This window comes from Lepidochelys kempii, chromosome 7, assembly GCF_965140265.1.
Source record: "Lepidochelys kempii isolate rLepKem1 chromosome 7, rLepKem1.hap2, whole genome shotgun sequence".
NCBI classification, from domain to species: Eukaryota; Metazoa; Chordata; order Testudines; family Cheloniidae; genus Lepidochelys; species Lepidochelys kempii.
In genome coordinates this window covers 46,775,444-46,790,657 of record NC_133262.1, presented here as the reverse complement: position 1 = coordinate 46,790,657, position 15,214 = coordinate 46,775,444, and the positions used below count along the sequence as shown (strand labels likewise).

At 53.2% G+C, this 15,214-nt stretch overlaps 1 protein-coding gene across 1 annotated transcript in view; it reads right to left on the bottom strand.

Annotated features, from left to right (window-relative positions):
• SEMA3G (semaphorin 3G) overlaps positions 1-15,214 on the bottom strand; it is a 67,320-nt gene that overhangs the window by 33,890 nt on the left and 18,216 nt on the right. The window contains exons 2-3 of the mRNA XM_073352540.1: positions 6,183-6,343; positions 855-917 (exon numbers count right to left, since the gene is read on the bottom strand). Coding sequence (XP_073208641.1) covers positions 855-917; positions 6,183-6,343 — 224 coding nt within the window. The remainder of the gene's footprint in view (positions 1-854; positions 918-6,182; positions 6,344-15,214) is intronic.

Genomic DNA, 15,214 nt, shown 5'->3' with positions numbered 1-15,214 from the left:
CCAGTTCTGTAGTTAAAGCCCTGGACTGGGATTCGGGAGATCAGAGTTTAGTTCCAGGCTCCTTGTATGACCCTGAGCCAGTCACTTAGTCTCTCTATGCCTCCGTTTCCCCATCTGTAACATGGGGATAATAATCTTTTCCTGCCTCAAAGGGGCTTTGTGAGGATCAATCCATTAATGTTGGTGAAGAGCCCAGATGCAACAGTGACAGGGGCCATATAAGAACCTAGATGTGAGCCCAGAAAGGAAAAGTGACTTGTTCGAGGTCACACAGGGTGAGCTGTGACTACACCATCCAGGTTCTATGCACTATCCCCCAGACAAGTCCCCTACCGATGGGAAGGGGAACCACAGCCCCAAATATAGAAACAGACACTGCCTCTTCAACTTCACAAACCCAGGACGAGGCCTAGTCGTCAACTGCTTGTTATAGTCTGCAGTCAGACACATAACAGAGGGACTCCGCCCCAGAAGCAGTAGCTGCTCAGGAAGGACAAGAGGGGCTATCACACACAAGGAGAATCCTGCTAGGGCGGCCCAATCATTGTTTAGTGACCAGGCAGAGTTGAAGGGGCCAAACAGGAGCCGAGATCTGCTGGGGCCCACTCAGGATATGGGCCTTGTCAGCTGGGAAGCCAAGGATGCAGGAAAAGGGCCCAGAACAGGACATAACACTCCCTCCCGTTTCCAGGGATGGAGTGTTATGGAAGAAGGGGGCCAAGGGAGAGGCATAAATAACCCCTTTATCGGCCTTCTTTGACAGCTAGAAGCGTGTGGAAAAATAAGTCAGCGCAGCCAAGGTGAAATCCAGAGCGACTCCATCAGGAGATTTTAGGAGGAGCAGAGCAACTTACCGTTGGGTCCTTTCCCTTCTGAAAACACTCCTCCTTCTGTCCAGGGAGAGGCGGCCAGGAAATCTGAAACAGAAGACAGGAACCTGAGGCCAAGTCACTCTGGGGACACAAGCAAGGGGGGGACTGAGGGAACTGGGATGAGGGGAAGTTTTGGGGAGCAGTGCCCCTTGGGAATCCACTTCCTCTAAGCAGTCGCCCTAGAAGAATCAGGGATGTTCGGACGTCAGGGCATTTAGCCTCCTTCAGATGGCTCTGATTTCTGGATTGGGGCAGCGTATCTAGACACAAAAGCTCTTCACATCTTAATCTTCCCTGACAGCTGATGGAAGTGTCTCACTGCTCGTAAACGTTAAGCATTAATAGAGCGGGCTGCAGGTGGAAGTAACACAGGCAGAGGGTGGGCAGGGTTCCCTCCCCAGTGCACCCTAATCCCGACCTGCAGCCCCCCCTGCTAGTCTAATTTTGGGATCCCAGCCCCCTCTTCCCCAATTTTTGGTCAGAATTTGCTTTCACTTCCACAAGTGTAAGCCTGGCTTCAGTGGAAGGACCCCAGATTTACACTGGTGTAACTAGAATCACTCTTTGTCTGTAACTCTAGCAGATAGTTATCCTAGCCACTGAGGGCTTTGAAAGTGTCTCTTACAGTAACCTCACTGATGCTGCTTGGCAGAGGAATCTGGATAAATAAGAGACTTGTTCTTAAAAAAGATGAGAGTCCCTGCTGATCTTCCCATCTCCCCGGGGGAGGTCTCACCCCCTCACAGCCACAGGTCTAGAGCTAGAGACACACAGCATGATTTATCTTTTGCTATTTGTCCAAATAAAGCCAAAGTTACAGCTGGCAAAGACACCAGCTGAACCGAGAAGGCTGAGCCACTTAGAGAGCCCCATACATGGTGTGTTTCATCTCTTGGGCTCAAAAAATGGAAAGACCAATTTACAAAGATGAGTCAGTTTCATTACTCCCCTGTCGACATGTTGGGAAACTGAGGCACAAGGTGGGGTTGTGACTCATCCCAGGTCCCCCAGCGGAACAGTGCCAGGTTTTTCAAGGCCCAGTTGAGTGTCCTGCCCACAGAATGCTAAGGGATAATTAAACCACCTGGAATATTAGCCTGGTTTGGAGCTTCAGTAGAACAATTCACTGCCGTAATAACAGCAACGCTCTCCATTTACACTGAGCTTGTTATCCAAAGTAGGGCACCACTGCTCCTGTTTTACACATGTGCCAAAAGCCCCACAGCAAGTCAGTGACAGATCTGGGCATAGAACCCAGGAGTCCTAGCTCCCCAGTCTCACTGCTAACCACTGTGCCTTACTGCCATTCCAGAAAGGGCCAGTCTGAGCCACAGGAAAGTGTCAGTGTGTGTCTCTGACATATAGGTTTGCGGGGGGCGGGGGTGTGTGAGCGGGGCCTGGGCATGAAGCGTGAGCATCTTAAGGTGAGGGGTGACTGTATGAATCTCTCGTGTGCTCCGAGCGCCCCCGCCTGTGTGTTTGCATCAGAACCCTGCATCTGCGGCAAAGGGCTGGATGCGTCTGAATGGAGGCTTTGTGCGTTGTGGGAACATGTCAGTGTGGGTACGGGGTGGCGTGTCTTGCGTGTTACTGATGTGCACGTACCGGTCAGCCAGAGAGAGGGCATGTGTGTGTGACAAGGTGGGTGCCTGATGGGTGAGGCAGACTGTGTGCAAGAGCGCATCCTCCTCCTGCCAGGCCTGCTGGCACCCTCGTGGGTGCCTCCACCGCTCAGATAGAGGGCAGGCAGGGGACACAAGCCCTTGACCTTTTCTTGGTGTCATTACAGAGACACTGAATTTCCCTTCTCTGCTGCACACAGTCAGCGAGGCAGGGCTGTGGGGCCGCTCCAGCTCTCAGCTTGGCCTGACAGGGTTTCCGAGCGGCTGCAGTCACTGTCCTCAGCCAGGAATCCCCTGTGCTAACAGCCCTGCTGTAGGAGAGGCAAGGAAAACTGTTGGGTCAGGAGAAGCCCACGCGCCCCAGGGGAAGTGGGAATGGCCAGGCCAAGTTACCAGGCCAAGACACAACACCTTTCAATGTGGGGCTAAGGGCCTCGATCTCTCTGCCGGTCTCTAGTCCGAGCCATCTTCCCTACCCACCCTGCCATTTCCTGTGGGCTCAGGGATTCAGATGCAGCCCTCGGGAGCAGAGAGGGGTGTCCAGATTGGGCTGATGGCCTGCCATGTGATTCTATGTGGCAGATGAGCTCGAGCACAGTAGAGGAGAGTTAGCCCTGCCTGGCAGGGAATCCAGACTCCCGGGTCTCCTTGCAGGAACGTGCACAGAACCTGGCAGGGGTGGGGTTTCTCCCTGGCACAGCGATTGCATTGCTGCCACCAACTTCTCCCCTTCAAACTGCCCCTCTGAGCCCCTGAAATGCAAAGCACTGCCTCTCCTTCCCCGCTGCCTGCCTGTGGTGTCATTCCGTGGCACTAGTTTGGAGTAGACCAGCTTTGGAAGGAGCTGGAGGATCCCGATACCTGGATCAGCAATGACCAGGCACTCTGTGGACCAGGCATGTGCTTAGCCTCTGGACAAGGGCCTGGCAACCCCAGCCTCTGATGGTCAGGCTGCATCACAAACGGACACCAGCCTGAAGATTACACTAGCAAGCACTGCACTGATGGGTCTCTGTCTCCATGGGCTTCCGATCAGATTGTCCCGTCAACAGGCTCCATCTCTTACCCATGTACATCATCTTCCTCTGGGGCGAAGGAGGGATTTGCTCCATGCTTACTCACTGATCTCCCTGCCCCAGCATACTGCTCTGCTGACGGACCTCAGTCTGTACCGAGGAGGATGGCACTACTCACCCCCATGCCCCAAAAGTCAGGTTCGGGGGGTTCCGCCCCCACACTGGCCTCCTTCTGTGCCCCTAGGAGCCAGAGGAGAATTGGCTCAGTTATGCCTGATGACCACAGCGAGAGCGGTCATCAAGCCAACTGGTTGCATCACCACTCTGTAGACAGAGGAGTACGCCAGGGGTCAGCATTGATTGTAACACCAGGCCTGCTTGACCCCTTGTTGGCTGCGGAGAAGTCCAGACCCCAAATCTGGACCTCCGGTACCCAGTTCAGATCTCTCCCTAGAGCGGGCTGTAACAGAACCTCCAAAACCAAGCATCCCTGGACTCCAGGGAAGTTCATACACGGATCCAATCAGGAGCCAAACTTCCCAACTGGGCACCGGCTCTTGTCAGTCCCTAGGGAAGGGTTCAATTTGGATCATAAACCCAAAGGCTCAGCTGATTATCCACCCACTATCCCAGCTCTTTGGTCTCTTTGGTCTGCAGGCAGGAGCTGGAAATCTCATGAGAACAGTCTCTCTTGTGAAACTGGCAGCACCCCTGGCTTCTAAAAGGGCTGGAATAGCCTGTCTCTCTGCATTGTGTCACATTAGCCTCCATGCCTGGCCTGGATCTGGAGGTGCAGAGCCATATGCATGAAAAGGAGAGAGCAATACATCCCCCTACGGTGGAGATATATATACAGAAGGCAGTAAATAAGGACCTCATCTGCTCATCGGCTGAGAGAGGGACGGATCAGAACTCATCAGGTGAGAGCCCGGTGGGGCACAGAGAGGGTGGGAGCAGAGGTCTCAGTTAACAACGTTATTTTATGTCTATTAGCAGAGACCTCGGCCCCTGGGCTGTTAAAACAATCCTGCTTCCGTCCAAAAATGCCTTCAGCCCACTTAGCTGTGAGGGAGTCACTGCGATAAGGTAGCGTCTATTTATTTATTCTCATAACGTGGTTGAAAAGAGTGGACGTAGCTGGGTTGCCAATGTCAGACGCCTATGGCTCATAATTCAATCTGTGTCAGGCCCCGGGCTCACAGGAAGAGGAGGAAATGAGATCCAATTACACTGACTTCCCTTGGGGACCCTCCCTCTCGCTCTGTTTCTTATGGGAGTGGGGAGGGGAACGTGTACGCTGACTGATGGGGAGGTTTTCTCCGGTCTCCCCATCCAGAGGAGAGCATGCTAGCTGATAGGCCTCACCACACTCCTGTCAGCAGGTCTTCAAGAGGGGGTTTGGGGACAGAGGGGGGAGGCATATAGTGTGGTTATGGTCCAAGGATCTAATCCAGGGGAAGAGACGGGACTGGGCTGGGGCACAAGCCCCCTGCTCCCCTCTGGGGGGGAACCTGGGGAGAACAGCTGAAAGACCCTTTGATCCAGCTTACACTCAGCGGGCTATGTGGGGATCTAAGCCAACATGCCAGTCAAAGCTCAGTAGGGATACAGCATCAAGGGAAGCAGTGCCACAGAGCCATATGGGAGAGGGATCCGTTGTGCATTAAAAGCAATGAGCCCACGCTGTAAAGTCTGGGGAATTTCAGAGACTGGAGTTGGGGGGCCCCTCCTCAGCATAGGGAAATCTGCAGCGTGGGAGGCAGGGCACGCACTCGGTAGCAAAGGGAGCATTTGGGAAGAACTGGCGCATCACTGCGCATTGAGGGTGGGTTTTTCAAAGTAACCTAACTCTGCTCACACTGACGTCAAAGAGTTTTACCTTGGAATCCAACAGGAGCCAAGCTAGGTCAAGGCTGAGCGCTTTGGAAAACCACAGCCCTAAACAACTACTGGACCCAACCTAAACCAATGGGAGCAGTGACAGGAGACAGGGGATGCTCATGTGGGCAGGAGACCCCCTGGATAGCCATCCAAACCCAGGCACAAAGCGGGGCAACGAGCCACCATCCTGCTGTGCCTCCAGCGCAGACTGAAAGTCTGGCGGGGTGCAATCCTAGGCCCACTGAAGTCAAGGGCAAAGCTTCCATTGGCTTCACTGGGGCCAGGATTTCGCCATGGCATCTCAGAACTGCCTGCCCCAATGTCCCCACTTTCTTGTTTTCCGTCCCCACCTGCACAGATTTTACCTTTGGCCCTGTCATCGAATGGGCTAATTTGTCCTAAGGGTTCCATTGATCGCCAGCCTGTGCTTCCATGCTGCTGATTACAGTTCATTGCAGGCCAGCCCCCTGCAGGCTGCACGCTTTCCCATACGTGCCCCCAAATTCCATTAAGTGCGATATTTCCGGCCCCTCTTTAATGAGCTCTGCCTGGGGTCCAGTGCTCCTGGAAGATCCCTGGCACTACTCCTGACCTGCCCGCCCCATCCTATTCCAGTTCTAGCCTCCCCACAGCTCTGCCAGTGCACCTCAGTCCCGATCCCTGGCCCAGTCTTTGGCCACTGCGCCTGGCCCGTCCACACCAGCCCAGCCCTGCGTCACATGCATTATGTGTGCTGTGTGGAACGACGCTGCCCTGCTCACCCACATAGGTGCAGAGAGATTGGGTGTTACCTCCTTGGCATCCATGCCGGGCTGATCCAGCCACAGAGAGTAGAGTGTATCTTTTCCCCCGACAAAGAGCCGGTCGCGGTATTCGTCCAGATACAGGGAGCGGAAGTCTGGGAAGCCCCGGTGGCCGAGGAACAGCTTTGAGCGGTTAGCAGCCAAAAGATCTGAAGGCAGAGAACAAGGAGAATCTACTTGTGATGTCACAGCACATGAGGGGCAGGGAAGGCGGGACACAGTGCAGATCCCCAACTCTAACCTGTCTGCAAAACCAGCACAATCAATCATGCCCGGCTCACTTACCCCCGGGAAGCTCCATTATAGCCAAGTACAACAGCCTCAGGGCTGCTCTAACTTACCCTCTGTTTCCCCTGGCCCACTGTGTGCCCTAAATAGTAGAGAACAGACATAGTGTAATGCATTCAGGCCATACCCTTGGCATGCCCCCAATTTGCCACCTGTGCTGGAGGCTGGGAGGGGGCCAGTGTAGACTGCCCCCCCCAGCTCTACTCCGTTTCCAGGGCTGTTTCTGCCCACTTTAAGGTCTCTTTATGCTGCTGCCATTGGTCATTGCTGCACTGCAGCTAGAGACCCAGATGTCTTCTCTTGCCATGGCATCCCTGACTGGGATAGGTGAACCGAGTTGGATCAAGTGAGAACTGATCGGAGCCTCGACCCCAAAACACCAACTTGAGCCATTTGGGTCCAGCTCCTGCCAGGACTGGGATCAGTAGAAAGCCATGTCAAAGGCATGGCCAGCCTGTTTGCAGCCCTAAGAGTTTCACATAAGGCCCTGCCCTTGGGGGTTCTCCCGACCCTTTGGGGTTCACCCTTTGTTAGTTTCACACCCAGCCCAGAGCACCAGGCCCTCGGTGCAGCTGGGAGTGCTCACCGCACTTAGCGGGAGGAGCTGGACCGAGCCATCGTCAGCCGGGAGTGAGGACAGGAGAGAAATTTACTGCTGATAAAAGCCCTGAAGATAAATGTCCTGTAAAGAGTCTGTCAGCGCATCAGCAATTAAACTCCCCTCCGCAGACAGCCCAGAGCACAGGACAACCCCAGGGGCTGCTGGGAAGAGGCTCTGCAGGCCAGGAGTGTGAGGAGACCATTGCGAGGGGGAGAAGATGACAATGCATCGAGAGAAGGGTAATGGGCTGCCTGGGGCGGGGGGAATGGAGAAAGGAATTGCCCACTCAGTATAAACCCACGTGCCCGCTGCTGCCAGCCCCACGCTGCTCCCATATGCCAGGCAAGAGGATACAATTCACTCACAACCCTACACACACAACTCCCAGCTACACATGCAGGGCATCTGTGCTGTGCACACTTACGTATTAACCTTACCAGGGCCATAAATCCTGCCCCTTGCAGCGCCTCCTAGTGATCCAGAGCACTGGCATGCCCTACGAATGTGCCCCCGGCCCTGACTCCTCCTGGGAGGAACTACTCCTCAGTCCCTCGCCCTCCAGGTCAGGATAACACCACACCACCCCCCAGGATCTGCCACCTCCTTAGACACACGCATGGCATCTTCTGTTGCCATGGCACTACCATGCGTGTGCCAGTCAAGGGAAGTAACTAACATACAAGTTGGGGATCGGATGAGACATGCCTGAGCTCCGTTTAAAGACAGATTAGATGGAGAACCTCTCTGCGTATATGCAGACACGTTCACTGAACAGATCCTCGCTCACACAAAACTACAACGCAATAAAAGTGAATGCTCCTGTCCCCAGCTAGAGCTCAGCAGTCCCGATGGGGCATTCTTGTGCCCCCATTGGAGCAGCTGGGGGATGGAGGGGAGGGAGAAGGCCTTGCTGTGTTCTGTTCTGCCTTGCTGCCTGGCATGGGCTCCCCAGTGCATTCCTTTTGCATAATGAGTGAAAAAACCAGCATCCTAGAGATTAGGCATCTGGAGCCTGTGGTGTATTATAACAACCTGGGGATTCGGACTGCGGAAGGAAAGACAGAGACTTGAGGTTTGCCACGAACGAGCCACTTGCCAAAGACAGACCCAGCCAGCTTCCCATTAAGGATCCTAGTTGACCAGGCATTTCCGGTAGCAAGAAGTACAGCAACTGGGACGCCGGCTAGAGGGCATTCAGAACGCCAGCCGTACACAAGAACCTGTGCGGGAACCTGAAGCACAGAAGTAACCAATGAATGGGAATGGAGCAGGGGTGCTCCCGGGAGACTTGAAGGTCTTCCTCCTGACCCCGCCCTTCCTCTCGTTCTGTTCCTTTGGTCCAGTGGCTTTACAGCAAGCTGGCAGCACCTCTGAGGGAATCCACACTCAGATGGCGATTTTCCAGTCCTCTGCTAGTCCTTATTCCCTCCAGGACACAGGAAGGGGAACAGGCTGCGTTCGGCATGATGGGTGAAGGACCGGGTGAACTCACCGTGAATGCATGGCTTACGGTCTCTGTACACTCCATCCTTTGGAATAAGGGGCAGGGTGGGAAGGAATGATGGGTAAGAAGCAGATGTGGGGAGCTGGGAGAAGGAAGGGGGAAGAGCAGCTGGAGAGAACAGGGAGAGGTTGAGTAGAGGAGTCAGAGAAGGCAGGGCAAGACTGACATGTAGCACGTCAATGGAAAGCTCAGTTGGCATCACCAATATGCCACGCTGATACTGCCTGGGACAGACCATGTCCTGCTCCCTGGAGTTTTCCTGTCATTCTTCTGCCACCAAGTGCACCCCACTGCGGGAAGGGATTTGGAGGGACAGGTCCTGGCAGCTGAAGAGCACGTGTGTTACGGCGGCACGCCTGTTCTGAACGGGAGTGGAGGTGAAGAAAGGGGTGCAGATTGTGACGCCAAGTGACCTTCACAGAATCACAGCTCGGGGCGGGGGCAGGGAGACTTATCGGAGGCCTGTCTCCGCCGTGTGGTGTGTACATTTACAACTAGATAAACAGAGAGCAGGATCTTGGCACCAGGCCCCGGGCTCAGGAGACAGAGGTGCTAGTTTCCAGCCACTCTCTCCTTGATCCTCAGTTATTCCTGGTCAGCTCAGGACACAGGCACACAGGAGCAGCTACAGGCCACCTTCCTGCGCCAGCACCTTGGGAAGGGAGCCGGCAGGGCTGTTCTATCTGGGGAAGAACTTCACATTAAGAGTCTCTGAGGTCATAATGCCCAGCAAAAGGCCTCTCCGAGTTCCCACACAGGAGTTTAGAGCAACCGGAGCAGAGAGAGGTTCAGAAGAGTCCATCCAGGTTCCCCCACACTCTCTGTGACCACGCTGGCAATGGTTCAGTCCCATCCACACTAGTTCACCACCAGCTGACGGGGGAGTTGGGGAGGATCCATGACTGAGAACCACACTTATCAGTAGAGGATTTTCCTGGGGAGTTACAGCCATTGGCAGTAGTGCATCAGTTCTCTGGAGGCTTCCAGCCAACCTAGACGTGTTCAGCAAATCCCCAATTCTTTCTTTTAATACCACATCTAAGGGCATCAATTAAAGGTCCCCATTAACCTGAGATCCAGCTGTACCCAAGTCTCTTCTTGATTCTTCTCTTTTCACCTAGCCAGCGCTAGCTTTGGACAAGGACTAAAGCTAGCCTGACCTCTGCTGTTACCTATCTCATCCAGTCCAATCTAAATTCCATGCCAACAGCTGTTTTAAAAGAACATTAAAGTTGCAAAGTGAATCACGCAAGAAGTCAAGAAATGCCAGAATTCAGGTTGTCTATATGCAACCTTAGCTTTGCCCTTTGTACGTATGCATTACAAGAAAGTCTTCAACTACACAATCTCATACTATTTTTTCCCCAGGGCCCCTGCTGCATTCACTACACAGGTTGCACAGTGTAGTGAATGAGGCAGCTATTGACTGGCGCATTCACTACACAACCCTGAGTCACCCAGCGTAGCCCTGAGGGCCCATATATGCTCACATTAAGGTAACTTCAGATTTGCTCCATATTTATCCTGTGGCAATAGCAAGTACAAAAATAAGGCCATGAGCCACAGGACCCTGTCTCATTCATTTCATGCCCTGCCTCCTTCTCTGCATATCACCCAGCCAGTGCACTGAGGGTGAAATTCCCTCTGAGGCCTCGGCATCACTTTCACGTATTTTAGGAATTAAAGAGATGCATACGCATTGTTTATACAATCAGCATAGGGGTGAATTATACCTGGAATGAAGCAGTGGGACCTTTCATTTGCCTTCTGGTGTTTGAGCATTTAAGGTTGGCATTTGCAAGCTTTTCTCCATACCTGGAGGCTAGGAGCTTACCTTAATTTTAAAAGCGAGAGCCCCATATCACATGATTCCATCAGGTGAGGCCATAAGACAGGATTTCTTCATCTCTAACCTATGTGAGCTTTACGCCTCAGAAGTTCATTAAACAACTGGAGCAACCTCCAGCTGTGACGTCTCCACAGCAACAAGCTGTGTTGTCACCAGCAGTGGATGATGACATTGGCCTGGGGAATAAGCAGCAGGAGCAGGTTAACCCTAAAGAGACAAAGATCCCAGTTCTGGGCAATGAAGAGGGAAGAACAGGAGTGAAAATATCAGCTTTCCCAGCAGAAGTGCCTCCAAAGAGGAGAGTTTCGGCATTCTCCAGGCATCAGCAGCTCTTAAAAATGGTTCCTTCTTGTTTAACAGTGCTGTCCCCCGCAGTAATAATTCTGTATAAACTGACCACTAAGCCCTTTATCCCCAGCTGTGTAACTGATACACACACACACACCCCCTTCTCAGGGCGCTCAGCCACTGAAAATCCTCCTGGATAAAGGAGGGGAACGGAGAAGGGCTGTGAAACCAGGCCTTTGCCAAATCCACCTCCAGTTTGTTAATCCCTCTCACCCACTCTGATGTCAAAGGGAAGCATGAATGGCTCCTTTGTGTATGGCTTGGAGATGTGGGCAGGGTGCCCTTAGAGAGGGAGGTGGATTGATAAACTGGCCCGTTTGCATCCAGGACCTGTGCTGGTTGTCCCTGAAGCGAGCTTGGCCGTTCTCAGCCATAATAAAAAACGATATGTGCCCAGCAGGGCTGTCAGCTGGATGCCCCATCCCCATAACACATACCCTGAGAGACTGCCATTTCTCAGGTTCCAGGGTGACAGTGGCGGGGTCTGTCCTATGGCTCCCAGTGACTCAAAGGAGGGGAAACCCTCCAGGATAACGGTGAGTGCATGTGGAAGCAGCACCTTGTAGCGCTGAGAAAAACGCAACTGAATCAGGACTGCTGAAGGCTCTTTTGCCAGCGTACCGAGCCTTGCATGGCGTTTGCCATGGGATCTCAAAGCACTGACGGACTTATGTCTGGCCCTGCACCCAGCTGTCCTCCCTTAGCAAAGCCAAGCACCTCCTCTCCTGGATCAAACACTTCACCACTTGCTGGGTGGGGAAATCAGAGCGACCCTCCCATCACCTCTTCTGGCTTCAGGAAGAGGGTGACAACGCAGGGCCCACTGCTGCTCCCAGCAGTGGGAGCAGAGCACTAGTGTAGACAGAGTGCAGGAGGCATTGTAATCACCATATCAGCTAAGCTTACTGTAAAGAGGGTGGGACAGCAAGGTGGTTAAACTAGTTTTTGTCTACACTAGGGCCTCCCCCCACTGCTGCCACCCCCCAACCAAAGCAGCCCAAGAGAAATGTTCAGCATGAAAGCCTAGTACAGTCACAGCATTAGTGGGCAGAGGCCGGGGCGGGAGAAATAAGGTAATTCGGGGCCTCAGTGTGCAGTGAGCACCAGCCAGGTTCACGGCAGCCCTGTAAAGCATTAGTTCCACTGCATAGTGATGGTAAAATAGGAGTCTGGAGTGGACAACTCCCAGGCAGGCCCCCGAGGGGGACTGTCTCCCCGGTACTGAGACCCTGCCCTGAGCGCAGGAGGCCGTAATTCACCGCAGTGACACCGAGCTCCCAGCATGGTGAGGGGAGACGGGGGTAATTTGTCATCAAGTGTTGGGATTGTTCCACTGATGCTGGCTGACAAGGACACTGGGCCAGAGGCAGCTCCCTCCCCTGCCTTTGCTTGGGATCCTGGTCGCCTGTTTCCCCTGGGGCAGCTGGAACTATTGGATCAGGAGGAGAAACTAGGATTTTCCACAGTAATGATCATTGAGATGGACACGAGGAAACCCAGGAGGATAAAGCTCCATTGTTTCCTGCACTCAGTGTCTATTTTCTAAGCAGCCCTGACAACTTAGGATTCCACCAACTGAATGTTAAATTTACACCCAACTACTGCCCAGATACAGTGCTATGGTCTCTTACCCTGAAGTCCCCCGGTGGCTCTGCCTCTCCCCAGTTGTGGTTTTGTGCAATTCTGAGAACAGCTGCCCTTTCCCACCCCAACTTCCAAGTTCAATGATTTCCCAGCGAGATTATTTTCCCTGCTGTAGCAGGATCTCTGATCTGAATCAGGAGTGAAACAGGGCATCAATTAGAGCAAGCGAGGATGAGGAAGGAAAGAGGAGGGAGAATATGGTGCTAGCCGGGACAGGCAAAGTAGGTAAAATACAATCAAAACTGGCCTGAACTTCTTCACCAGATGGGACCTCAAAGCTTTGAGTGTGTTTGGTTAATTTCTCTGTCTCATTATTTACCATTTGCATGGCCTAATTCTGCACACTGGGGCTCTGACTAGCAACCTGGGCCCAGATTCTGATCTCAGTTCACACTGGTGCAGACCAGGGAGAACTCCTTCGAAATCAGTGGCGTTCTAATGGTGTGGCTCCAGAAAACTAGAGATCAACATCGTGGGCCATGTACCACTCCAGGCTGCTGGCTTGTTTGGGTAGAAATACCCACGCTGGCAGGGTGATGATACCCACAGATATTTTCACTCCTCTTAAACAGCCTCACGTGCAACTAATTCTGTGCACAGCTACCCACCAACACACCCCAGTTGCTCTGCTTATCTACTCAAACCTCAGTGCACTTGGTGTGTGAATGCAGCTCCACATGCCTAATTCATGATGTGGAGTGACCCATACTGCCAGTCATTCGGCTCTGAGGGACGCTAGGGGCTGGAATCAAGGAAACCGACTTGGTGTTAATTACAAGCAGTAAGGTTGTTTGTGTTGAGGACACAAAACTTCCATTCTAATCCTCATTGTCAGGAGGTTTAGAACATGGCTGGGTCAGGGCTCCTTGGCCCTTCTTCTGAGAGTTTTCTATTCCAATGGGAGTTAGGTGCTTAAAGAGGCATGAGGGGGAAAGAGTAATGAATATTAGTCCACGAGCAATGCCTGCTCGTCTATAACCAAATTTGGAGGGATTTAGCCTGGCTTTGTCTGTTTTAAGTTAGGGAATTTTATGGCTTTCAGCTGCTTTTGAAGGGTCCCTATAACTCAACCGCACCTTGTGTTGTTTTTAGATGAATCTTCTGCAGCCCATCAATGGAGCATGCAACATAAGGGCCTCTGGGTAGTTTGTAGGGAAAGGGGGAAATAATGTGCAATGTCCCCAGGTGTTTAAAAGGGTAGTTAGCACTGGGGCGTGACTGGAAAACCATTCAGTGCTCCTCCACACCATCAGAGGGGCTGTAAAACCCACTGAGTCACTGGGCAGGTGCGAGCCATGGACATCAATCAACGCCCGCTGCCATAGCCCTGAAGCCAACGAGACGGAACAGTGCATGCATCTTGATCAGACATAACTACTTTCTCTGCCTCTGGTGGCCAACTACAGAGAAACAAGGGAGGAGTCTGCTGCCCTGGGACCACACGAAGGTTCATCCCCACTGCTGGTGCAGTCTAAGCTGGGGAGAGTGGTGGACTGGAGCCCTGTCCCCGAAGCTCTCTCCTGCCAATCCCACCCCAATGCCCAAATCTCCACACTGGCTGCATCCCTTGGCGAATGAGCGCCTCCAGGCTGGGTAGCAGGGTGGGGGGAGAACTAGCAGTCCTCCCCTGTCTCCCTCCACTCACTCCAACTCTTCCCATTAACATTCCCACTCCCTAAGAGCGCCCCCCGGTAATGGCCCCTCTCCACCGCATATCTGGTACGGGTTTTATAGTCTCCACGTTTTAATTCCAGTAAAAGGGCTGATATTTCACGCTTCTTTGCCAGACCCTAAAAGGCAGTGCGACCCCCTGCCTGTGCCTGTCAGACAACGATTAGAATATAATGGGAAGACGGCCATTCAAACAGGCTACACACCAATGGGATCGCTGCAGCCTGCCAGTCCAACGTGGGTTATGGCCCTGTCCTGCCCACACAGACTCTACCTGGGGTGAGAGCCAAGGGGGTGACACCCCAGCCCTTAGCACACTGGCACAGGACTCAGTGCTGGCTCTGGAGGACTGGCAGATGTTTGGGGGGTTACTGCACCTTATGTCCCATCAGAGGCCATGGTATGCCTCCATGCTGGAGCACTCTGAGAGGAGGGAGCCAGGGAACAGCTGAGAGTCACCACATGTCCCTCACAGGCCTGACAACAGTCAGGCACTATGGGCCCTGCACTCCTGTGTGGGCCTCAGAGGTGCCCCAGGCCCCAATATAAGTAGACTCTCCAGCTTCCCCTCCACCCCCTCATTCTCTTCTCGTTCAGCCCTGCCCCTTTCAGCCCCCCTTTTTGTCTCCCCCTTCTCCCTTTGATGAGGTTTATTTGCAGAGCCCAGCGTTCCCCCTGGCTTGTTTTCTTTAGCTGTGTCATTTATTTCCAGTTGACTCTTTGCTTATTTGCACTGGGCTGTGTAATTATTTCTCAGGAGAAGCCGTCTTGGCCCCGCCAAGGGGGGCAAAGTCACCCAATCCTGCGAGAGACACAGAGCCATTTATAACCCAGCCAGACACCCCGTCCAGGGACCACAACCCACATCCCTCCAACAAGGGCAGATGGGAGGCAGGGCAGCAAGGAGACAGCTGGAAAGAAAGAGGAAAGGCCAAGAGAGACGGGTCCCGTGGAGAGAGGGGAAGTGGCAGAAGGATTTAGAAGGGTTAGAATGGAGAGTGTGGTGACATCAACCCAGGAGGCCACAGCAGTGAGTGAACTGGCCAGCTGGCTACCTTGTCCTTGAGATGGTCCAAGGTGCCCACAAAGCTGCATTGCTTCTAACAGAGCCGTTG